General features: G+C 32.9%; 2 protein-coding genes across 13 annotated transcripts; one reads left to right on the top strand and one right to left on the bottom strand.

Moving 5' to 3' along the window:
• Positions 1-768: 768 nt before the first annotated feature.
• On the top strand, positions 769-14157 carry LOC116352257 (nuclear factor 1 C-type). 9 transcript variants are annotated; one of them, XM_031784712.1, is made up of 16 exons: positions 769-850; positions 3709-4737; positions 6854-7009; positions 7100-7291; positions 7367-7550; positions 7644-7733; positions 7814-7909; positions 7989-8195; positions 8272-8301; positions 8378-8608; positions 8749-8911; positions 8981-9155; positions 9266-9582; positions 9656-9716; positions 9789-10011; positions 10096-14157. In XM_031784712.1, the coding sequence occupies exons 2-16, from the start codon at positions 4657-4659 to the stop codon at positions 10194-10196; spliced, it is 2307 nt and encodes a 768-aa protein (XP_031640572.1). In that variant the 5' UTR covers positions 769-850; positions 3709-4656; the 3' UTR covers positions 10197-14157. The 9 variants fall into 9 exon arrangements, with proteins under 9 accessions (XP_031640572.1, XP_031640567.1, XP_031640574.1 ...); XM_031784707.1 differs by lacking the exon at positions 769-850 and adding an exon at positions 1450-1650; XM_031784714.1 differs by lacking the exon at positions 769-850 and adding an exon at positions 1450-1650 and having other exon boundaries at positions 7865-7909.
• A 1645-nt stretch (positions 14158-15802) lies between these two features.
• Positions 15803-25085, bottom strand: LOC116352143 (segment polarity protein dishevelled). Of its 4 annotated transcripts, none has more exons than XM_031784486.1 (8): positions 24114-25077; positions 19936-20223; positions 19770-19839; positions 19074-19664; positions 18219-18993; positions 17991-18077; positions 17749-17847; positions 15803-16318 (listed from the first exon to the last, which is right to left on the bottom strand). In XM_031784486.1, the coding sequence occupies exons 2-8, from the start codon at positions 20100-20102 to the stop codon at positions 16311-16313; spliced, it is 1797 nt and encodes a 598-aa protein (XP_031640346.1). In that variant the 5' UTR covers positions 20103-20223; positions 24114-25077; the 3' UTR covers positions 15803-16310. The 4 variants fall into 4 exon arrangements, with proteins under 4 accessions (XP_031640346.1, XP_031640347.1, XP_031640344.1 ...); XM_031784484.1 differs by lacking the exon at positions 15803-16318 and adding an exon at positions 17167-17253 and having other exon boundaries at positions 24707-25085; XM_031784483.1 differs by lacking the exon at positions 15803-16318 and adding an exon at positions 17167-17253 and having other exon boundaries at positions 24114-25076.
• Positions 25086-25550: the final 465 nt, after the last annotated feature.

The following is a 25550-nucleotide window of genomic DNA, read 5'->3' on the forward strand; positions in this document are numbered from 1 at the left end:
GTTGTGGCTGTGGATATGTCACTAAATATAAATGTGATAGTTCGGTTATGTGTATGTTGTATGTGTATGATACAATTACGATCAACTGCCGAATACATTGTCACCATTGACTGTATGTACATTGTACATCGATTGGTACAGTATGGTTAGAGAGTCCAACGGAGGTATATCGCATACATTTACTCGAATTTTCCTGTTTTAACGTTCAACATATCTATAGATGCATATATCTGTTATAATAATGATGATGCTTTCCATTTTCTCAGTCTCTCTATTAACACGCTGTAGATAGATATAGGGCCAGAGCATTGTAGTGTGTCCGTATGTATTTGCATGAGTATGCCGTATATAAACCAAATATATGTGTTCGGTGTAGTTTCAAATAGAAGCAAATGAATTTTCTTGCGCTTTTCACTAGTGCCCAGCACTAATACACATGCACCAAATACATTTTCTCAGTTCTCAACATTTAATCGAACCGAAAAGGAAACTAAAAAAGAAGAGAAAACGATACAGACATGGGAACTAGTGACCTGTGTGTGAATTCAGCATCTTTTACTATGCATTTACGACACAAAGTGCGGGAGAGTGAGAGATGTGGAATAAGAAAAATGTTGAAAAGATGAAGTAAATTTAGAAAGAGATTCGGTGGCTCATGAATTCAGGGCCATGACTGCATTAAGATGTTCGATGTGAACAAATACAACGGCAAAACATTTGAAATTCGGATTTTCTCTCTGTGTGTTGCGCGCTCTTTTATTTGTTCAATTTCGTGTGTTTACGATACGAATCGGCGACTATTTGCTATATGATGATTAGCTTTGTTGCTGGTGCTTTCTGCTTGAATTCGGTAAATGCATGTATTTTGTCAGTGTCTCTATCTCCTCTACCTCCCTACCTCCCTCTTTCCTCCTCTCACTCTATCGATGTCTCTCATCGTACGATTTTTCATGAGTTTTTCTTTCCCATTTTGATTTTATTTCGCTTTTATTTCGTCGGTTTTTATGGTTTGTTTGCCTGTTTTTGTCGCACTCTCTTTCGCTCATTCGTTCATAGATTTCGTGTGCAATCGTGCTTGTTCTCTTTCTTGGCCGAAAGATATTTTTTTTTTGTTAACAGAAAAAAAAAAAACGTTTTTTGCAAAACCATTTTCAGTTCAATGGTGCTCATATTTTGTATGTATATGTGATTGTGAGCGACGCGCATATGTGTACCCAATGGATTTTCCTTTTTCACACACAAAGTGTCTCTTTTTCAGTGTCTGTTGTACATTTCGTTGGTGCATTCATAACAATTTACACACCAAAAACAAAAAAAAAAAAAGAATGAAACAGATTTACTCTTTTTTTTTTAGTCGTGTAACTACACATTCACTTTTTAATATCAAAGCACACAATATTATTATATAAACGCCTTTTGCCACATTGCATTTTTTTTGTATAGTGTACATAGAGTTGAATATTAAAAAAAGTTGGTCGTCGTCGTCTTGATATTTTCTCTCTCTCGTTAATTGTAAAAAGAGAAAAAAAGTGCAAATGTCGTTGAATAGAGTGAAGAAACGTAACGAATGAAAATAAGTAATAATAATAATTACGAAAAAGACTTTCCTGATTCTTCAATTCATATCTTCAGTTCAGTCTCGTAAGAAAAGTGTGTATATTTTTTCAACGTTTTTATTTGGCGTGTATGAGTGTATGCGTGTGTGTGTGTACAATTTTTCTTAAATGTAAGACATTTAGAAATTAATTAATTGGGCATAATTAGTATTTATTTTGAAAAAAAAAAACGGCAATTTTCCGATTCAAAATCATCGATTTTCAAATATGAACTGCAGCGAAACGGTAGTAAACGAGATTTACGTAGAAAGAAAGCTCAAGTGAAAAGTGTTGAAATAAATAAACGACAATTGTAACCATAACAGATCTCAACAAATGAAAGGTGATGCGATTTTGAACGAGGTCAACATCACAAGGAAGTTGAATGCGTGCGTATACGAAATTTATTGTGTGTATGATTCTCGTATTGTGTGTGTGTGTGTCTGTGTGCTTTGTAGAAGATTTTCCTTCCGATTTGTCGTACATGAAAAATCTGATGAAAAAACATTTGTCCATTCAATTACCACATAATTTAATCTGCAACACATAAAATGATGCAAATTTTCAATTGCAGCTGTTTCAATCAAAATATTTTGTGTGTGTGTGAATTTAAAGTCGCATATCATTTGACATGATTTCGAATGCAAGATATGTGTATGTTAGTTAAATAGTGTGTTTGTAATAGAAATAATAAAGGAACTTTTTTGATGCAGCATCAAGTGCAGTGTTAGTGTGTTCGAAGGAAGATGTGCATTTGAATCTCTATTCATGGGAAAAGCACACGGAAAAGGAAGAGAAGAAGAAAAAACATGAAGTTAGTCTTTGTTTTGAGTAAATAACTTGAAAATGGGTGCAAAAAAACCGTCATGATAATTTCAGTTGTGGAAACTTTTTCGTTCACACGTAAGTGTGTACATTTGAAATGACATATTCGATTTTCAATGCTCAATTTCACATAAATTGTCGAATGTTGCCATTCAAGTCCTTATAAAGTGTACTTCAATGTAGTAGCACATATGAATATCTTAATTTCGGTTGAACATACAAATCTAGATGTTTCATTCGATAACGCAAAAGATTTCGCGTCGTTGTCTGCTGCTGTTGTATAGTGAGTCTTAATATAGGATTCGTTGTGAAAATCACATTGAGAAAATCTTCTAAGCTGAATGTGTCGTCTATACAGTAATATATACGTAGATGTGCCTCGATTTGATATGTTAGACTAGATCGAATAGCGTGCAACTGTATGCGTGTGTGTGTGTGTGTGTTTGTGTTGTTGTTATTTCATCCAGTTGCATGTATTTGTGAATTTTCTTCTATTTTTCACTATTTTATGTCCAAAATTTTACAAAAATGTTTACACATAATACTCGATCGTATTCGGCCGACACAATATTTATGTTTTCTTTTTGTTCGGTATGTGTATGGGTGCACACGAAAAAAGGCAACATTCACACAACCATGGGAAATAACAACAGTAAAACACATCGTGCAAAACCCGTTGCTGTTGCTTTAAAGCTGTTCTTATTTGAAATTAAAAAAAAAACACACACATTCACATATACGCACACACACACACACATACGAGCGCATATTTCATTACATAATTTTCACATTCGATAGTTTTATGAATGCTCCTTTAAGTTTACAGTTGACTTTTTTTTAAAATTCACATCCTCTATTTTGATTGCATTTGACATTATCGAATACCTTTATTTTTCTCTCGCTCGTATGTTCGTTTGCTATACTGATCAATCGAAAAGAGAAAAAGATTGTGTTTAATGACACGTCTCTTGACTTTCAACTTCGATACAGTACGGATTTTTTTTAGAGTGTAAAGTGCCAATCGGTGTGTGCAAAGTGTTTTTTTTTTTTAATTATTCTTCTTTAATCAAAGGAAGCCAAGATCGTAAAAAAATTTATATAGAAGTGGTGATGATTTTACTAATTTCGAATTTTCTTCTTCTCTCTCTCACTATCAGTGATTTTATTTTATATAAAAATTTTGTAGATAGACATTTTTTTTCTTCTTGTAAAAAATGCGTATTTCATAATTTTTTACTTTTTTGTTTCTCTATTTTCTCTTTCTCATTGTGTGCACTTTAATTTACAGATCTCGTTGAATGTGGCCCATTACCAGCATCATGTTCTAAGGGCATAGGCCTTTGAAGTGTTGATGAACATTTAAATATTTATACATCGACTCTTGCGATATTATATTCTGTGATCACACCAATTGCAACACCAATAATTTGTCAACAGTGCTAAGAGAAGGGACAAAAAACAGACAGACAAAAGTGAAGATTTTGGTAAAAAGCTTTATTTTTCATCGGCGATTGTTTTTTTTTTAGTTCGTCGGACATTCAAAATGTTTTCGATTAAATTTTTATGTATAAATGCTTCAACTAGTTGAATATATATTGTGATCATGGATGCGTTGATTTTACTTCTGTACGACAAATTAACTTGATTTGTACGTTTGATTTTAATTTCGACAAAGAGAACTTATTCATTTCCAAATTGTCAATAAAAAACAGTGACACATAAAAACAAACAATAAATTAATTAAAAGAAATAAATAAATAATAATTTATAGCTTGAAAAAAGTATAGAAATAATTTGCCCGATGTATACGATGTACATAAAAATGCAATAAAACAATAGTGAATGTATACAGAATTCAAGTGAAATAATTCAAAAGAGCGACTAAACAAGAATATAATCATTTGAATAAGGTAAGATTACGATAGCCAGCATCTGCGGTGCTGGTCAAATGTAGTGGAAATGACGCATGGTTGTGATCAACTCAAGCAACAACAACAATAGTACATCGAATACGACGACCAAAAAGTCAATTCAAACCAAACAAAATCAACGACAAACCGACCGAACGAGTTCCATTGAGACAATTTACAAGCATCACACACACACACAACGGTTCAATTCAAAAGGGGACACAAACACCAAATTGTTGTAAAAAATCAAACAGGAAGAGAAAGAAATAAAAGGAGAAGATATCGGTATTGAAAAGAAAAAACCAAAATTGTTTGCGGCGTCCGATATGTTTATTCCAGGCTCGTTGCAAAGTTGCATGATCGAAACGGATGTATCATCGTATCTGCAAACTCCATCCTCAGGACAGGTGCTTGTGCTCTTCTGCTATCAGACCAGCTGAAATCCATATCATATGTAATTAACATATGTCATTAACATAATGATGTTGTACGTGTACGTGTATATGTTCCCTCTACTTATCTTTACACTTTATCGTCACAAATTTGACTTTTTGATTTTCCTATCGTACGAACGCAAAAACGAATTTACAAAACAAACAAACAAAAAGACAACGGAATCTTAATGTTTTATGATTTTTGTTTATCATTGTTGTCGTTTAATTGTTGTTTCTGTGTCAAAATATTTTCAATGTTCGCAATTCGGAACTGTATTCGCAATCGTTTCTTTTGTTTTTTATTTTATATGGTTCATTTTCTGTAAGTTGATTTCATTTTATTTTCGTTTTTTTTTCTCTCTCGGGTGAGAAATCAACCAATTCTTTATTATACTTTCCTTTGTTATGTGACGTTTGATCTTCTTTACAAAAGAAAAACAATTCTCTGTTACATTTATTTGAATGACAAAACATTGGCCACTTTAATTGATTGAATAGTGGACGCGTTGAACATTGTTTTTGTTTCTCTCTTTATTTTTCGTTGATCTCTCTTTGTTCACACTTTGAACACACTTGGTTTTTGTTGTCTACCTTAATTTCTTTCTTACTTCTTTTCAAATATGTTTCTCTTCTTTTCTATCAAATCAAACACGCACCTACACATTTATTGATGTCAGAATTGATGTTTTGATGTGGTTTTCTGTACTTAACTTTACTAAAGATAACTATTTACATATTTCTATATAAAAACACATGCTTCAAACATTTGTTTTTATTATTGAATCAAATGTTTGCATTTTTTTCATTTCAATCGTTGTTTGAAGTGGGTTTTTAACAAAGCTCACTTAAAATGATTATTGAAATTGCATTATTATGATGGATTTGAAGTTAATAAAATTACAAAAAGTAATCGAACGCCCGGAAACAATGGACGATTGAACAATATTGTCCAAAAATTAAGCGGAAATTTGAAAACAATTATACTCGCATTGAGTTTATATTTTGAATTACAACCAAAAAAATAATATTCGAAAAAGTTATTGACAGTCAACTTTTGTATATATGCAACATGTTAATAATGTTTTTCGTATTTTTTTTTATTGAAAATAATTCGAATCCAACATAATGATGCATTAATTGCTGTTGCTTCTTTAAAAAAAAAATCAATTCTTAATGCACACGACACAATGTGCACATATAAAAACCAAACGGAACTTTATATTTCTTTCAAGTTTTCATTATCAAACTATAAAATTCGGACGGATAACTCACAAGCTCTAGAGAAATATGGGCACAAAAATCGTTACAAGAACTAGAATTGAAAAAAAGAAACATGACATTTTGTTGAATGAGAAATATAAAGTTTGGTGGGTTGATTTTTAAGCTTTTTTCTGGTATTTAAATTCACTTTGAATTGATTTTATGTCTTATGTGCGTTTGTTTTCTCTTGACTATTGCTGTCAAATCAAACAAAAACTGTGTATTTTTCAAAAATCATTAAGAAACATTTTTTTAAAACTCAAAGTGTACAAACGCATTGAAATGCATTCAAAAATTTTGTGTAAATTGAATGCTCCCGAGATGTGATAACCAAAAATGAAATGACCACAACCGAAATTTCACGAAATGAAAATAAATTGTATTCAAAACTGAAGTAGATCACATGGTTGGAAAAAAAGTTCAGAATTTTTTGTGGTCGGTTGCTGTGAATTTTGTTTTTGGATAAAATGTGTTTTAATTTGTGTTGCTTATTCCTGCTTGCTATTCGTTTTTTTAGTTTTCCTTTGAGCATTTTATCTAATTTTGCATTCCACGAATCAATGTGTCACTTCACTCGAGTACATAAAATAATGCAAATTTTCTTCTTTCTCTTCCTCTTTTTTTCGAATCTCAAAAAACCAAAAAAAAAAAAATCTCTTTTTTCCCCGTTTTTCAAACCAATAAAATTTCAAATATCACATTGAACTTACCAATACGAAATCACCACAATTTCTCGTCGTCACATGAATTTTCTTGCTATTGAATTCAAATCGATTATTATTGATGCGATTTTTGGTGGATGTTACTCTCCATGATGAACTGGTCGCAGGACGAGTTTCACCCATTTATCGAAGCACTTTTGCCTTTCGTAAAATCATTCTCATACACATGGTTCAATCTTCAAGCGGCCAAACGAAAATTCTACAAGAAACATGAGAAACGAATGTCGCTTGAGGAAGAGAAAAACTGCAAAGATGAACTTCAGGTAGGATGCTAATTGATATGCAGACAATGGATTCGATGAAATTGAATTGACGGTATTTTCGTTTTTGGTAAATGATTTCATTGTAATTAGAATGAGAAAGCGGAGGTGAAACAGAAATGGGCTTCACGTTTGCTGGGCAAGCTACGGAAGGACATAACGCAAGAATGTAGGGAAGATTTTGTACTGAGTATTACAGGAAAACGTCAGTCGATATGTGTCTTATCAAATCCAGATCAAAAAGGAAAAATGAGGCGCATCGATTGTTTGCGACAGGCCGATAAGGTATTCATTGACATTCGCGTCCAACTACAAACAAGTGTATTGATATTCAGTGTATCTCGTGTTTTTGGATTTTAGGTTTGGCGTCTCGATCTTGTTATGGTGATATTATTTAAGGCAATACCTTTAGAAAGTACCGATGGCGAACGCTTGGAAAAGAATCCCGAATGTTTGCATCCTAGCTTATGTGTTAATCCTTATCATATAAATGTGTCGGTGCGCGAGCTGGACTTGTATTTGGCCAACTTTATCAATGCTTGTGGTAAAATAATAATATTACATGATATCATACGATTCAAAGGGAATAATTTTTTTTTTTTTTTTTTTTCGAATTTATTCATTTGAAAATGTGTAGATTCGATCAGTCCACCACTTTATGGCACAAATAACAATAACAACAATAACGAAAACAACAATCGAAGCGAAAACGATCGAAAGCGGAAAGGTGAGAGGCAATTATGTTCTTTAATTTGTGTACGATTTGCTAAAATTCTAAACATATAAACATTATTTATCCTCCCACAGGAGGAAATCACAATCCATATAATGGTGTTGTTTGTAACGATACAATTTTAGCTACCGGAGTTTTTTCATCAAAAGAATTATGGAAACTTTCCAAAGGTATTTTAAATAATTTTACTTCCAAATTTCTTTACAAATAGTTAATTCGTGTGCATTTAAATGATGTCGCCGTAAGCAGCTTCGATTTTAGATGAATCAGGTGATGGTAGCGGCCTTGTTGGCGCAAATGAATCGACAATAAAATTAGAAAGCTCAAGTGGTAGTTCGGTTAGCGGTGCGGCTGCAATTGCTGCGTATTACTGTAACAGTTACCCATTAACAACGAGCTCACCGGGACTTGTAACAGCTGATCGGAACAGTTCAATGCTTGTTTCAGGCACATACAGTAATTTATCAATCACTTTTATCAATTTAATGATGCTTTTGTTTTGACTGTGCTTTTTTCTTCCCACTTTTCCCAGTTGATCCTCGCACAATGCACCTATCAACAGGTATGTATGGCATAGTTGAGGTGACAGTTGAATGCATATTTTTTTAATGAATAAAAAATAATGTAATTTTGCACAGGATCACCTTTGTTGCGTGATACAAAATCCGAGTCATGTTCATCACCATCGGATGATGCTGGTGTGATAAATAATTCGTCGTCGAACAGTTTTTCGGTAATTTTTCGTCCAGGTGAAACACCGATCAGCAGTGGAATTACCCCGACATCCGATCACGATACATTGTCATCGCATCGATATTCAACACATACCGCTTCTCGATTGACTGGCGTCCATTCAAGGCCCGAAGAAGGTAATTTTTTTCATTTTTCAATGATTTTAAGTAACTGGACTTTTTTGTCAATTGCTTCAAAATGCTCATTTAAGATGCACTTGAACCGACATTGCATATTAATTTCTGGAGTATACGAATATTTTCGCTCTTTTTTTTAGTTCTAATTCAAACTAGTACACAAACGCTCAGTCCAAATACGGCTGTGTTATATCAACACAGTCCATCCGAACCAACGGAATACCATACATCACAAAATGATAATAAATCTCAGGTGCAACAGCAAAATGCACAAATCTCAGCCGAACCATTACAATTGCAACGGTAAGCGAATTGGCATTTGATTTGTAATTAAAATAAATGTGAAATTGATAAATTGCATATATTGAATAGACAAACGCACCATCAACATTCGAGTCATGGGGCCGGTGGTCACCATGGTTCTGGAACGTCTCAATCGGGTCATATCGAGGCAAAGTATTCGGATAATGTAAATGGCCATGACACGCTTACCGATTTTGTTACATTTGTTTGCCAAGAAACTGACAATAGTCCACAAAGTTCACAGGTATGATCAATACATTTACAAGAAAAGTGACCACACCTCCGTGGTGCCTATTTATCAGCTCAAAATGTTGGATATATTGGAAATAATTAAACGGAAATATTTGATTACAGTCTCAGTGTATAGCGCGACCGACAAGTCCAAAATCACACTATTCACAATATAGTTCAATGTTGCCGCCGCCACCATTACCTCCAATGGCTCGACCAGTTGCAATAATTCGTTCAACCGGAGATTTATCAATTATTAACTCACCGCCAACGTCAATAACACCGCCATCCGTCAATAATATGAATTCACCACATCAATCGGAACATATTGGTGAAACCAATGAATTGGGCAATGCATCGCCACCAATGAGCCCGCATAATTCACATCAACAACAGCAACAGCAACAGCAGCAGCAGCAGCAACAACTACACTATAAATTGTAATTGAATACATTGTATCACATTCACACAACGACCAAAATAATATAATGCGTTTTTATTTCATTTTTGCAGTGCCGTTGCAAGTACAGGCAGAGAGTACTCATTTAATCCATTTCACAGTACATCGAGTCAGGTAAAATTTTAAATTTACAAACAATTAAATTGAATTAATTTTTATCGAAATTTTATTTAATTTTTATATCAGCTATTCAGCTATTCAAGTTCGCTATCGAATATGTCAGGTGTGATCAGTCCAACGAATTTAAGCCTATATTCGACACCAATAACGGCAGCACCGCGTACAACAGCACGCACACGATGGAATACATCGGTGATTTTGGAAGAGGATTTTAATATGGTGGCACAGCATCCGTCAACGATGTCCAATCCGAATTCCGATGCAAATTCAATTATCCTAATGGAAGAAGGTAAGAAAAAGCTCACATTACATTTACATTTCGAACGAATTTTAAATTGACCATTTTATTTACGGGTTCATTTCCGAATTATAGATAGATTTTTTGCACAACAAAACAGTACAACACGTCATGATCAAAACCAGCATCAACATTCACAACAGCAGCACAGTCAATCTCAACTTGATCTTGAATAACATTGTCATTCACAGCGCGCAATTGTAGCCAATTCGTTTGTCGTTAATTGAAAGAGTCAAACGTCGTGATCCTTTTGAAATCCACCTCAAATATTCTACATGCCGCAAATCTCAAGTAGATTTTTGTTTTGCTTATTTTTTGATAAACAACAATACAAAAAGCCAAAAAAAAACAACAACAACAACAATAATGTCAATGATCTCAGTCCAATGATTAAAATCAACAATTCGACGATGCTTTTTTTATGCTGACAACAATGACACCGCACACGCGCCCAAATTATAATTATAGAGAATAAGTGATTTTGTAGCTGTGTTGTGTGATGAGCGCGTGATTGATAAGTAGTAGGACAAGAATATAATTAATATGAGAAATAACCATAATCCAGATGCTGAATTTCGTAATTCAGACATTGAAAATGGGCAGATCGCTAACATTAAAATCCACTTAATTGATTCTCATTTCCCAACACATACAATTCCATGTGATTATCGAAGATTGGATAAGCTGGGAATCAATTCAAGTTTAAAATGAAAACGATGCGCATCGTTCGCATACGAACTCACGTTCTTATTGTGGTACATTTCTATCAGGGGATAACTTACATCAAGTGCGCACAATAAAATTTATTGAAAACAAAATAGAAACCCAATAAGAAAAGATGAAAACAAAACAATGAGTTCCTTCGACGTCATTCGTTCCACAAATGATGAAATAGAAAAACGTTTGATATATCCATGTAGATTAAAGGAGTTTATTCATTTTCTCAAGTAGAATAAAAATGGATAATACTATTTTTTGAGACTCGTATAAGCGTTGATTCTCGTTTTGATGTCTTTAAATTTTTGGCCCATCCTGCTAGATCGATTAACGATCGAAGGCTGGGAACCAATAATGGAACATTATATATATTTTTAACTTGTTTTGTACATTGAACAAACACGTGTTTTCCGTTTTTTTTTTCTGTGGGATTTTCGTGTCGCTTTTCAAATGGATATAGATCACATAAAAATATTTTTTTTTGTTGAAACTTTTTTTTGTAAATAGTTAGACATTAGGCTATTGTGTATTTAAAACAAATTTTTGAAACAGAAAAAAATCACCAGTATGTGAATTTTAAGGCACAATTGTTAAAGTTTTTTTTCTTTTCTTTGGTTTGATTAGTACATTGTAAGGCTTGAAATGATTTTTCGCTCATAAGCGATTAGTTGAACGTAACGAAGAAAAATAAGCAATTGAAGTAATAGTCGTGATGTGATAAACAAAAAAGAATAACTCGGCAAATTGCCGTTAAAAAAGATGAAGAATAATTTGAAAATCAAAAGCCAAAACTAAACACAGACTTAACAGAAAATTAATTGATCAAATGAGAATAAAACAAAATGGTGCAAACAGTGTTTAGACGCTCAACATTCGACTGCAAATGTACATTTTACAATGACACAATTTATAGCTCTTTGCATAGGTTTATTATATAATCCATTTCTCGAATAAAAATTCGAAAAAATGACGAAAAAATTAACGACACACGATAATCTTGCTATGTTCCTGTTGATGGCTTTAGTCGAATCGGTATTGAAATAAATTTATTATATTCATATTCGTATTGCGTATGAAGAAAACAACAACAACAATACTAATAATCAAAGCGCTTTTAAATATAAACCAAAATACATATAATTTAGGAGAATCATTAACGAGATGATAAAAAAAACATGCTTAAATAAAATGATGAGAAAATAAACAACAACCAATATGCAATAACTAGAGAGTAGGACTGTTGAATCATATTTATATTCGAATCATATACAGACATCTAGGTCATTCATGTACATTTGGAGGTCATCAACAATAAGCGAAAAGTGCCTAGAGTCGATGCAAAAATTAAGAGGAAGAAAACTCTTTAGAATTATTATATATAAAATAATATTTGAAAAAAAAAAACGAAGCAAAAAAAACGCGATAAAAAAATTGAATTCTATCGAGTGTGAGTGAATTTTCCACGACGCCTCAGATGGAATTTCATTGCGATCTTTGGTGAATTTGCGACGCGATTTTGTTTTCTCACTATTTCTGATACCGGTTTCATGCTGTCAAGCATTAGGTCACTTATTTCTCAAACATTTTCAGTTATCACTTTTATCCAAGCGCTCAGGCAACCAGAATGAGTTTAAAATCTGATGGATCGGTTATAATAAACTCAAACTAAATCGCCTTACAAATTTACTTGCACCATTGATCGTTGCCTCGTATTTTCTTTGCATATCAAACACACAATTGAATTTTGATATCAAATGAAACATGAAATCCATTCGAATCGGAAAATCATTCGTCACTCGATTTGAATAAGAGAAATATGGGCGAGATGACTTTTTACCTGTGAAATCAAATTGCCTGGAAATGGTGAAATTTACAAGGGACAAAATATAAAAATATACAAGGGACACACGAAAAACTCGATTTCCATGTAAAAGCATCTCGTCATTTTTGTGACAAATGAATTTACACTCAGAGTCGATCATAGAATTAAACACGAACTTACGAAACATGCTCGTGTGTAGCTCTATAGAAAAATCGAATTTTATGTTTGGTGCTCTCACATACATATATAGTAAAACGAAATGATGTAAAGTTAAAGAACGATTATGCAGCAAATGCATAAAAAAGCAATTTATGATTAGAAATGAAAATGAGAGAAACACAAAACACTGTAGGGTAGTTTTAGAACATTTATTTAAATATAATCAACACAAGACAAATACAAAGAAAAAAAAAACCTACGATTACTTCCAATAATGTGTGCTAAATTAAGAAAACCAGCAAGACAGTAAGAAAGAGCGAGAGAGCGAGAGTGAGAGAGATTGATTGAAATGTGTTGAGTCGGTGAAAGAATGTCGATGTGAATCCGTATGAATGTGACTTGTCTTCCTCATGCGTCCCCCAACATGAAGAACAATAATCTTTTGCTAGCAACTTACACTAGATTTGCCATTTAATTTATATAGCCAAAAATGTGAGACACACAGAAGACGCGCATATTCATTGATCGATGTGCGGGATTAGAGCAACTTCTTTAGCTAATCAAAACGAAATGATATAAAATAATGCTAGAATCCAGTCGCCAATTATCCAAAAATTTAAAAAAAAACGAAGAAAAGGCTCAAATATAACACCAAAGGCCGTTCTTTTTATAAATAAACGGTAAATAGAATTTTAGTGCCATAAATCAATCGTGTTCAGGTGTTTAGCCTCAATTTGAACGAAAAAGAAAATAAAAATGTGGCGTATTAATTAACAATTATTGCAATTTAAAATGGGCCTGCCAATGGGCGACAGTATGTACTTTCCTCTGTTAAGTGATGACCTAAATATCATTCTCTTTATTAATTTTGCATAACAGTAAAGGAGGAAATCTATATTCAAAATCGATTTATCTCTTTTAGTCTTATACTGACGATAATTACATTATGGACACTCAACAGTTGAAAATTCCGGCTGCATCTATTGGCAGGCATGTTTTGAAGAACAGAAAAGCAAAAGAACAGCGCCAACAATAAACTAATTATTATTATCATTATTAAATTATTACTGTTCAAGTACACACACACACACATTGATAATGGAAAATTATATAACAACAGATTTATTTGACAAACTGTGAAGAAAAAAAACACACACACAAATTAATAAGAAGAAAACTTACAATTGTTATTGCATATACAATGCTACAAGACATAGATTAATACAATTGAGAGAAAAATGCAAACAAATTGATTTAATTTAATATGAAAAGAAACTCAACTGAAAAATGAACTGCATTACGATGCATCGTAAAAATGATGGGGAGATGAAATTGTTTGAATAACTAATAATTGAGCCTAAGGTACTGTGCCTTCGCAAATTTATATACATAACTTATTATTATACCAGAAAAATTAAACATAGAAAATATAAAAGAAACTATGGTTTTTTTTATTTCCATTCATTTAATACCATGCGATGCGATGAATCTGTTGAACTCTTCGGTCGAAATCATGTAAGTATAAGAATGTGCACTGCTTCACTACATATGAGTTAAGCGAATATCTGCTTTACCGATTTCTTTTTTCTCGGTATGAACTGGCATTGAAATACAAACAAAAAAAATTGTTTAAAACAAATGTTTTCAGTTTTTAAAAATATTTATTCATCGTCATAATAATATAGCTTTATAAAGTTTTTTTTTTCCTTGTTATATAATTATTTTATAAATTGGCAAGTTAATAACTTAAAATTAACATATTAAATTAGTGTCCTGTATTTTCATTTCGTAATTCGGGTGTGCACGAATTTCGAAGAAAAAATTCCATCGTGCACACGCTTGTATCGGTCCTTAATTTGTAAATTTTTTGTTGTTTATTCATACCTTATTCATTTTATCTATTCACCTCTAAGTTTTTATATCATTGTTTTTGTTGTTGTTGTTGAAATTTACACGTATAATTAGCGTTTTTATTTTTTGCGTTGCAATTTTCGATCTATTGCAATCGGTTCGTTTTATCAAATTTTCCATTCGTTTATGTCTCGTAATTAAAAGCCATTTTTTGCAATATAGTTTTTATATGTTCTTGTTTTTATGGGGGATTATTGAGTGTGTTTGTGAAAAAAACATCAACTTTTTTTTCTATTTATTATTACTGGAACCCAATGTGCATAAAAATGTCATCGTTTTACCCTGTGTATTTATGCATTTTTTTCAAAAGTTGCTTCAAATTTGTATTCATTATAAAAATGTAAAACAAATGAAAGAAGAAAAAAAATACTAAAATTGTCTATATTGTTGAGTTTAACTATGTATCCATTACGAATGGTTGCCATCTATTTTTCTATAGGCCTTTGATTTTATTTGATTTAAAAAAAAAAAAAACAAAAATTAAATAAAAAAATGTTTGTAAAAAAATTCAATAAAATGTCCATTTGTTTCTTAGAATGTATTTTCAATTATTTATCACTAATTTCGAATTTAAGATATTCATTTTCAATTTTCGTTAAGTTATTTTAAAAAAATGATCTGATTAAAAACGACATACATGTTTGGAAGGTTTTTTTTAAACGTAATATACGTTTGAGTTTTGGAAATGACAACATTTAACACTTTTTGTGCATGTTTTTTGTTTGTTCATTTTCGATTTCGGTTTGTTCATTTTTGACAAGAAACGAAAAATAAAATATTTTTTTTTTAAAGACTGACTAAAGGAATCAACTCAAAACAAATTTTGATTGATTCAATATAAAAACAAAAATATTTGTTGAAATAAAATTTAAAAAAAAAAAAAAAAATTAAACAATGTTTCACATGATTCACTCCAATTTTTATCTGTGGTATAAATTCTATCCAAAATTTGGATTTCAAATAATTCGAAATAAAACCATTGGATTTTATTCTGTTCATTCCTTTATCCTAGTTTTTTTTTTGTTTAAATTTACACGACGATTATGTATAGAAATAGCGTGGTGTGGTTTTGTTTTTATTTTGTTCATCATCATAATATCATTTCTTTTGAAAGCCGAATTTCAAAAAAGTATGGTTAAAATGTAGTATAGATGTTCCACATAATTCATTTTGTTTTTTTTTTAATCTTATTAGATAGTAGTTTTATTACACATGGCATTTTAGAATCTTATGTTTTTTCTTTGAATGGCTCAGTAATGGGAATATTATCGTTTATCCATGCAGAAACCATTCACATTTGGATTTTGACAGCGGAATATTCGAGTCTCTTTATTTTGTATAAATTGTGGCATAAATCAGTACAAAAAAAACATTTGGTATAAAATGGTTTTTGTGTTTTTCTTCCGCCGGAGATTGTATTGGCTTTTGTCAGTAAAAAAATCACTATGTTGACTTTTTTAAAAATGAATCGCATAAAAGCTTTGGAAAATTAACTCGAGCGTTTTGCATTTTATTTACCATTTACTAAAGTAATTTGTGTTGATTGCGATTTTTTTGTTAAAAAAATTGTTTTTTCCAAATCTGCAATTTTAAAGTCATCAGAAATGGTATGCCAATATGTGCAATAATTCGCTGATAGTGACACCATCTCACACAAAGGCTTTGCTCGCATTTACCAGTTTTATTTGTCTGAACGAGGTAGGGGGTAAAATCAACAATGAAACGAAAAAAAAGAGAGAAAAAAATGAACAAAATGTGAATGTGATTTATAATAATTGCCAATTTTTTTTTTAAATTTGAACGAACAATGTGAAAAATTTGGTGCATTTGTGTTGTATTGTGTGATGGTCTGAAGTGATTTTTGTGGGTGCAAATTCGATTATAAAAATTCATTTTTTTTTTTGGTTTCGCTCACAAAATGAACAATTACAATCATATAAGCCGAACAAACACATAAACAATGTTTAACAAAAAAAATGATAACATTAAAATCAAAATGAAGAACATGTACACTTAACTTTTTGTTGCGGTTTATTAATGAAACAAAAACAAAAAGAAATATATAGCGAGAGAAAGTATAAAATAACTGCCCAAGCATCAAGTACTATTTTGCTGCGATCAATCATTCAAGATGAGTCTTTGTGAGGTAAAAACAAAACAAGAAACAACTACTTTGAAAAGCAATCGAATGCCAGGCGCATAGCTGCCAAAAAATCAGTGAAAATTCAATTTTTAAATATTTATTGAATTTTCACAAAATTTTACACATTTCAAATAATAAATTGTGCCAAATGGATTTATATTATTATAATTTTTGTAAAATAAAAAAAGTTAGCTACATTTGTTTAACACATTTTCGATTATATACAACAGAATACGAAATAGAATTTTGTTCACGTAAATTATACACAAATTATGACTAAAATGTAGAAAAGTAGTTGAAACAAAAATGGCACTCATGGTTGAAATGGGAGAGATAGATAGAGTTAAATGAGCAGTTTCAATGCAATTGGTTAAGTGCATTTTGTTTTCTTCACCTAGTTGTTTTCTATTTGCTATCTAGAAGTGCCTCTTCTGTTTCGTGTGTGTTTGCGACATAAACAATTACAAAAGATAACTAAAAACTGAAAAATGAGAGAAAGAGAGAGAGAAATAAAAAAATGGTCGTTGAATTAGACGAATAAGTGTGCTTGAAATGAAATTTAAAAAAAAGAACATGTAATGATGCAGAAATGAGTTAGTTACACACAAAACTAACGATATGTTAGCGTAGCAAAATTCTAACAATTAGATTACATTTGAACGCTCTCCCGATGGTGTCGTGGCCATTGCGGTGATATGAATTATCCATATACATATTTGGTATTTTCAATGGCAAATGAACCATAACTTTTCTTTAGAAATTTGTTTATATTACACAAAAATTAAACTAATAAAATGTAAAAATTCCATCAAGTGCATCAAGCCTGTATGTGTGCGAGTGCGTGTGTGGGTGTCTGAATGAGATTCATTTGGAGAGAGTGTTCAAGGTGGGTGCAGTTGCGAACAAAATCTGATGCCTGATATTCGCATCAAAACACACTTTAGCGACATTGATTTTTAGTTGAGAAAATATTTACCAGATATATCTTGATCATGATTTCCACCGTTACTACTACATGCCAAATTTTCACGATGTGATGATCCCGATGACTTATTCGATCCATTTGTTATGGTCACTGCAGTTTATGAAAATTAAGCAATGAATAAACAAAACGATGAAATTGGTACAAAAAAAAGAAGCACGAAATAAATCATTATTAACAATGTGTGCATGAGACAAAGAGATAGAGAGAGTTAAATGGTTAGTGAATGAAATTACTTTGATTGGTTTGATGAATGATTGATGTTATGTCACTTTGAGAAGCTGAAATATCTTTGCTAGTTAGTACGTCTGAACTAGATGATCCTGTGAAAATAAGAAAGAAATGTATTATGAGCTGTTTTTACTGAAAATGTCTGTTTTTTTTTTGTTTTCAAATTGATGGCGAAATATGTTAAAAATATGATATACAAACTTTTGGTGTAAATAACCAAAAAACAAACTAACCAGATGATATGTGACGTTCACCGTGACCATATTGAATCGGTTGATAACCGTGACTTGTATTGTATGTTCCTGAGTAGGGCATGTATACTGGTGGATTTGGCAGTGGTGCAATATCACTGGCCAAACTGTCTGTATCCAATTCGGGTGCTATTCGCATTTGTCGTGAACCATCGCCCACAATATAATAGCATTGCTCGGAAAAATTGAGTTTATTGACTGTATGCTTGATTAGATTATTTCGTAACATTGATGAAACGATGCGTCTTGCTTCGCGTCGATCATTTACACCTTCAACATTGGCCAATACCCAATTTACAGCATCAGCACCGATGAATGCATTTGGTATAACAAGTTTTAACCACATACGATCACGAATCTCTAAACCACTGTCCGGTTTGGTCATTGCTTTCACAATCTCTTCCAAATTATTTCGATTCAGTCGCTCTTGAATGATTAACGATGGATTTTGTAACTGATTTGTCATCGTACCAGCCAAACTGCCAATTCCAGTGGCATGCATATGTCCATGCATACTTGCAATTTCCGGATGATAACCAATTGATTCTTGAGCTGTAACCGCTTGTGTGTGTGCCACCCATGCACCTGGATCAATTGGTCGAACCGGTTCCGTTCTTGGTATTGTAAAATATCCTTTGGGATTTGGATCCCAACATTTTGCTACAACTAATTTTATAGGACCTGGTTTTTGTACAACTTCACGTAGTACACGCACCGCTTCGTCATTTGTCATATTTTCGAAATTAACATCGTTGACCTGCCGAACGTGAAACAAAGAAATGAATTTTTTATTTTAAAACGCTTTGTAGTCAACGAATGATTTAAATGATTGTGTACCTGTAAAATCATGTCTCCCGGTTCAATGCGACCGTCTAATGCAACAGCACCACCTTTCATAATGCTACCAACATAAATGCCACCGTCGCCACCGCGATTCGATTGGCCAACTATGGATATTCCTAAGAAATTCACTGCTTCCATATTAATTGAAACGGTGATTATGTTCAATGACATCGATGAATCGGTAATTGAACTATAACTAGATGTACGGCTCATGCTGGGCGCTCGTTTCTTTCGTCGTTGTGGTTTTTTTCGTACTTGTAATCGATGTACACTGCTACATTCAGTCATATCTCTATCTAGTGTAATTTCACTTTCGGTTTCAAATAGACTCGTTGCATCTAAATCGCTTGACATCACCGACGCACTTTGATATGTTAACGGATTCGGTGGTATGTTCATTTGATGCTGTTGATATGAATTCAAATTTGCGTTTCCGCTTGTAATGCCGATGACGCCGCCGCCGCCGACACCGCCCAGTCCAAGTGGTTTCCGTAGCGTTTGCAAATTTCCTACACCATTGCCCTGTTCACTGTGCGGCACCTCCGAGCAATTGTCCGATTGATTTGAACCATCGGCTGTCACAAGCTACAATAAAAAAAAAAAACAAACATAAACGGAACATTATTCAGACCATCAAATTAAATCCATGATTACGGTACGGAAATTGAATTTTGCATTTCATCAACATACCCATGATATAACACGACCATTGAAAACAGGCAACTTGGTCGATTCATCGACTATTTCCTCTTTCACCACCCTATAGCGAGAAGAAAAAAAACGTAGGGAGAAAAAACACCACATGAAAATGTATTCAGAGCAGACAAATGGATTGAATCATGGATTGAAAACTCACCCGAAATCATCGTCAACTGATTTAAAAAAGTACTTATAATTACAGCTTTGTTTGTTTAAAACCATTTTAAAATCCCGTAGAGTGACTTGTGACGTTGACAACGGAATTTTGACTAAGTATGGTGTTTGCTCATCGTCAATGTAATAGATAACTTTTGTTTCTTCCATTGTGTTTTTTTTTGTGTGTGTGTAAGAGTAAATTTTGTCGAATCGATTTTACGCACGCATTAAATTTATATTACAAAATAAAGAGCAGCAGATGATGAGAATCAAGTTTGAGATATAAAGTCTGAAACGAAAATGAGAGAAGAAAAGAAAAATAAATATTTTTTAAAAAGAAAAATAAGCTTGAGAAATCATCTCAATGAATTCAAAGAATCTTTGAAAAATTGAAAAGTTATTGAAATAACATGAAATGAGCGATTAATTGAAGTGAAGACATAATAAAATCATTCAAAGCAACGTCTTGCCCATTTATCATGGTTCGATGAGTTTTCAATTGAAAAATCAATAAAAAATATGCCGGTCGAATGTGAATGAACAAGTAAGGGTTGATGGATTCATCGTTTGCAAACTATAGACAATTGCAACTGAGACGCAGCTTGTAACACATTTCACAACAATCAACATCAATTCAAGGCTCAGTGCATATATTATCACACTCAATTGGAAGTGAGCATTGGATGTAATTTGTTGACGAAATTTTGTGCCGATCAATGCGCACACACAAACATCAAACAGCAAACATTTCATTTGAAAAAGCATCTTGTTATACGAATTGCTTAGAGAATGCGTTTTATATTTTAAGTATTATAATTTCATGTCTCGAAGCTACTTATTGTTGTTGTTGTATTTTTTTGGTCTATCATTTGTATACGTGCGAGGCGAACACACCCCGGCAAAAATGTGTGTGGTTAAAATATTACACGCGCGTAGAGCAACGTCGTCATCGTCGACGTCGTCTAGATCATATATTCAACGTCCATTTGTTTGCACGGATTCTCAAATATATGTAATATACCGACATGCGTTTTATTTTATTTTATAGCATTTTTTTTTATTCGTTCTCTTGTCTTCCTTTTTCGGCTGTGCAATGTCCCTGTTGTTCATATCTCGCGCGCGCATTCAGCGTACAGTACATCCATGCATTACATGCATTGCATGTGTACACACAATGTTTTTTTTTCATTTCTCTTTCTTGAATTCCACACACTCTGGCGCATAACCAAATCGTATTGTTCTTATAGTTTGGCTCTGTGTCTCTCTGGTTCAGTCATTCTATTTATAACGTCATTATTATTTATACTGTCTTCTTCGTATTGTTTCATTTGGAGTTGTTCATATATATATAATTTTTTTTTCGTTAATGTATCATGTGGTCGAGAAAACAGTATGTACATGCCTCCATTGCACTTGTACTCTCCTCTCACTTTTATTTAGGTGCCCATATTTTTCGAATTGATGTTTTGATTTTTTATTTTGTGCTTTGTTGATTTTGTGTTGATTTACATAAAGAGCGGAGGGAAGAAAATAAATCGAAAAACAACCAATGCATTTAAGCTATTGAGTTTCTAATGGATATGCACAAATGTATCAAAAACATTCGAATGAGCTCGTTATTTATTCACTGAACGAAAGTGAGATAAGTATGTGTAATTAATTATAATAATATTTATTCACCGCCAAAAACTGGCTGAATCATGTTTGAGTGTGTACATTGATTTTTATACATTTATGGTGGGAAAAAGGTTTAATCATTAGTGTGTGCACATCTGATCACCGTTAAAAACCACATCTTTTCAAAATTTAGAACAGAAAACATTTTTGAAAATTGAGAAAATATCATAGATATATAAATAAATAAATAATTGAAATATTCAATAGTTAATATTCAAATTGCACCCAAATACAATGAGTCAAAAAAATATAAATATAGGGAAAAAAAATATCACATTAATTCGTTAAAGAAAACAGTATTATGATTAGATATCATTGACAACTTTGAAAAATGTTCATCGCTTAAGGCTAAAAGTTGATTTTTGAATGTTGATCTCTTTGGTTGCGTTGAGAATAGTTCTTGTACTTTGTTTGACATTTTGCACATTTGATTGATTGGTACCGATGGATTTATTCTCAAGAGTTTGTCGTTAATTTTGAAAGATTCCACATTTCGCAAATTTCGTTCGTTTTGATTGAGAGAGATTTCTGCTTTAAGTGATGGGCAATGGATGTTATTATGCAGTAAGTCAAATATGTATAAAACTGATGCATTTATGCGGCGCCTTTGAAGTGACTGCATATTGAGTTTGCCTAGACGGGTGCTGTACGATGAAATTTTAAAGTTATTTGAAATGTTTGGATACTCCTTGAGCGCAAACATTGTGAATTGACGCAGGCACGATTCAATTTTGTTCATGTGTATAGCATGATATGGAAGCCATACCAAACTGCCATATTCCAAGATTGATTGTACAAGGGCACAATACAATGATTTTAAAGTATGGACATCAGGAATATCGTAGCAAAATCTTTTGACAAAACCAAGTGCTGATGTCGCTTTGGCCACCATTGAATCGATATGTTTGACAAAGTTGAGTTTATTGTCAAAGATGATTCCTAAGTCCCTTTGTTCATTCACTCTTTTAAAGATGTGACTGCCGTAACAGTAAGAGTTAACGATTTGCTCTCTCCTTTTGGATATCGACATAATGGAGCATTTATCCAGGTTCAAATGTAGTTTGTTTGCATCGCACCACTGTTTCAGTTTGTCGATTGTTGATTGTAGTTTGGTTGTGTCGCTTAAGTTAGCGACCGATGTTGCCAATTTCAAGTCGTCAGCAAACAGAGAGATAAAAATGTCATCATCTTTGATGGCACTCACAATGTCATTGATGAACAGTAGAAATAGCGTAGGGCCCAAGTGGCTTCCTTGTGGTACCCCAGAGTTTACCACAAACTCACTTGACTCCATCTGACCATATTTGACAAATTGACGACGATTTGACAGATACGATTTAATCCATTCGATCAAGTTTAACGGCAGATTGAACTTGCATAATTTTTCTATCAGAATGGAATGGTCAACAATGTCAAAGGCCTTGCTAAAATCAGTATAAAGCACTTCAATTTGCTTATCGTCATTCAGTTCTTTTATGGAATAATGTAAAAATTCCAGTAGGTTTGACGAAGTTGAACGACCTTTCATAAAACCGTGTTGTTGAGGTACGATTTTATCCGCCACCAATTTGCCGAGCTCACGATTGATTAGGAACTCAAAAAATTTGGCTATCGTTGGCAATTTGGCGATGCAGCGATAGTTTTCAACGTTAGAACGCGATCCTTTCTTGAAGATTGGTCCGACGCTGTAACGCTTCCATATGGTGGGAAAATGTCCAGACGAAAGTGATTCATTGAAAATCATTGATAGCGGTTCGTACAATAAGGCAGCACAATTTTTCAGAAGAATTGGATGAATCCCATCAGGACCGGCACCTTTCTTTGAGTCTAATTTCAGCAGCCTGTCAATTTATTTATAATAATTTATGGCATGTGTTGGGCAATCAAAAGGGGGAATATATATATGGTGGCAAGAGAGACAGAGGCCTTTCTTGGATCGGTACATAATAAATTCAAACGACGAAAAGAGTAATATTCAAGTATTTCTAGTTTTGGCATTCACAAATATACTGCACAACAGCGTGTGAAACAAATACATGCATTGATTTTTCAAACTTTTCTAAGCACAGATGTTTTTTCATCGCTTCGATACTTTCATGCTACCATTTCATTCTGCATCTTTCATTATCACAATTGATTCCATGGCTATTTCAATAACAACAACAACAACAACAAAAAATGACACTGGCAAACGAGCTATTTCATTTTGAATATTTTGAAATGCATTTCACTAAACACGAATCGCATCTCTTTTTGTCTGGAGATCAAGCACAGCATGAAATTTAGCCGAACACTGTAAATTGACACTCATGGCCTTTTCAACGATTTCTAATCACATCGCCAGTCGAGCATACCAAAGAATAACAAAAAAAAAACATACAACACAACAATAACGATACAAAAATTGAACTCTCAACCAAAACCAAAATCAATCACGACTTCTCGGCTTGAATGGAAAATTGCAAACGAATAAAAATTAGCAGTAAAACAAATTCTATTTACTTCGAAAAAATTGTTGATGTTGTTTGGTGTTGTAACTTTTATCTTTCTTTTTCTCTTTCTCACTCTCTTGTTTAGTTGATATTCGACACACAATACACCACACACCACACCAAATTACTGCCGATTTTGTAAACGCTCTCAGTTCTCGTATGGTTTTTGGTTCCTTTTTCTGCTTCTTTACACTTTTTTTGCACTTCTTCCGATTGTATATTAAAATTGAATTTATGTGTAGCTTGTTGAAATTTTCTATTGGGCGCTCGATGTGTCAAACAAAAATGTTTTATTGAGAGAAAAAAGAATGTGAGACGCAAACGAACCGATGATAAACTACATCATACGACTTTTTTTTTTGTTTTACAAATTTTCCCTCGATATGCATACGAAAATGCAAGCAAATTATTCAAAAATGACAATGAGGATGACGATGATAAAAGGCAAACACGCTAACACTATCATGGTATTTTAATTAATTGTTTGTTTTTCAGGTAATAACCCTGCAAAACAACAGTTCACAAATTTTTTTAACTCTTTTTATTTTCTAGGCGAACAGAAATCAGTGACTTTTTTTTTCTTAGCAGCTCTTTAACACTCACTTTTGGTTTGTCTATGAGTTTTTGTTGTCTTATACACTGTGATTCGTTTTTTTTTATTTTTCTCTGTATCTTGACGATTCGACGGTTCTTTTTTGCCTTTTTCTCTTTTCTTCATTCGTTCGTTCCCTTTTTTCTTGGTAGTCGTCGTCGTTTTCGATGGGCGAATGCATTGGTGTGTGCGTAAAAATTGTTAATATGGAGGCTCAAATATCATCAGTATACCTTTTTTCTGCTTCTTTTTTATTTGCTTTTGATTTTGTTGTCGCTGTGCTGGAACAAGAAAACTATGAACTTGGCACTGTCGTTGTGATTGTGTGTGTGTGTCCGTGTATGTGTACGTGTGGGCATAAGCAGTTGACAACGAATAGCGTGCGCACACACAGCCACAGCACTACATTGCAAACACATAAGCGCACGCAGAACAGGCGACTCTCAGTATATCCAGTACCATCATCCCACCGCTTGTGAACGACAAACGAGACATAGCATATATATAGTTTTCTCTGTCTATCCAATGCATCACGTCGATGAACGAGTCATAGAATGAACGAGAAACGTTCTTCGTTCAAATGTCGACAAAATACGCTGTAATGGTATTCGGCACACACTTTACACTTTACATTTGTATGCGTACGAATTAATGTTGTTTTAACGTTTTGTTTATGCGCACACACAATCACATACTCTGCCACATCCAACCGATATATTTACAGACAAGAAAACAAAAATCAACAACACAACTACTGCCAACAATAAATTCTATACAATTGAGTGGGAAATTTAAAATTCCACGGTTGAATTACTATCATCTACAAATAGATAAAATGAATAAAAAAACAATTTC

The sequence above is a fragment of the Contarinia nasturtii genome, unplaced genomic scaffold (assembly GCF_009176525.2).
Source record: "Contarinia nasturtii isolate CC-2019 unplaced genomic scaffold, AAFC_CNas_1.1 Cnas_scaffold_187, whole genome shotgun sequence".
NCBI lineage: Eukaryota > Metazoa > Arthropoda > Insecta > Diptera > Cecidomyiidae > Contarinia > Contarinia nasturtii.

Coding starts and splice junctions, on each gene's coding strand:
- LOC116352143 (XM_031784484.1), bottom strand. CDS start 20,102: ATGGAAGAAACAAAAGTTATCTATTACATTGACGATGAGCAAACACCA. Junction 18,994..19,073: donor CGGGAGACATGATTTTACAG/GTACACAATCAT, acceptor CACGTTCGGCAG/GTCAACGATGTTAATTTCGA. Junction 17,848..17,990: donor CATTCATCAAACCAATCAAA/GTAATTTCATTC, acceptor CATAAACTGCAG/TGACCATAACAAATGGATCG.
- LOC116352257 (XM_031784712.1), top strand. CDS start 4,657: ATGTTTATTCCAGGCTCGTTGCAAAGTTGCATGATCGAAACGGATGTA. Junction 8,302..8,377: donor CACAATGCACCTATCAACAG/GTATGTATGGCA, acceptor AATTTTGCACAG/GATCACCTTTGTTGCGTGAT. Junction 9,717..9,788: donor TTCACAGTACATCGAGTCAG/GTAAAATTTTAA, acceptor TTTTTATATCAG/CTATTCAGCTATTCAAGTTC.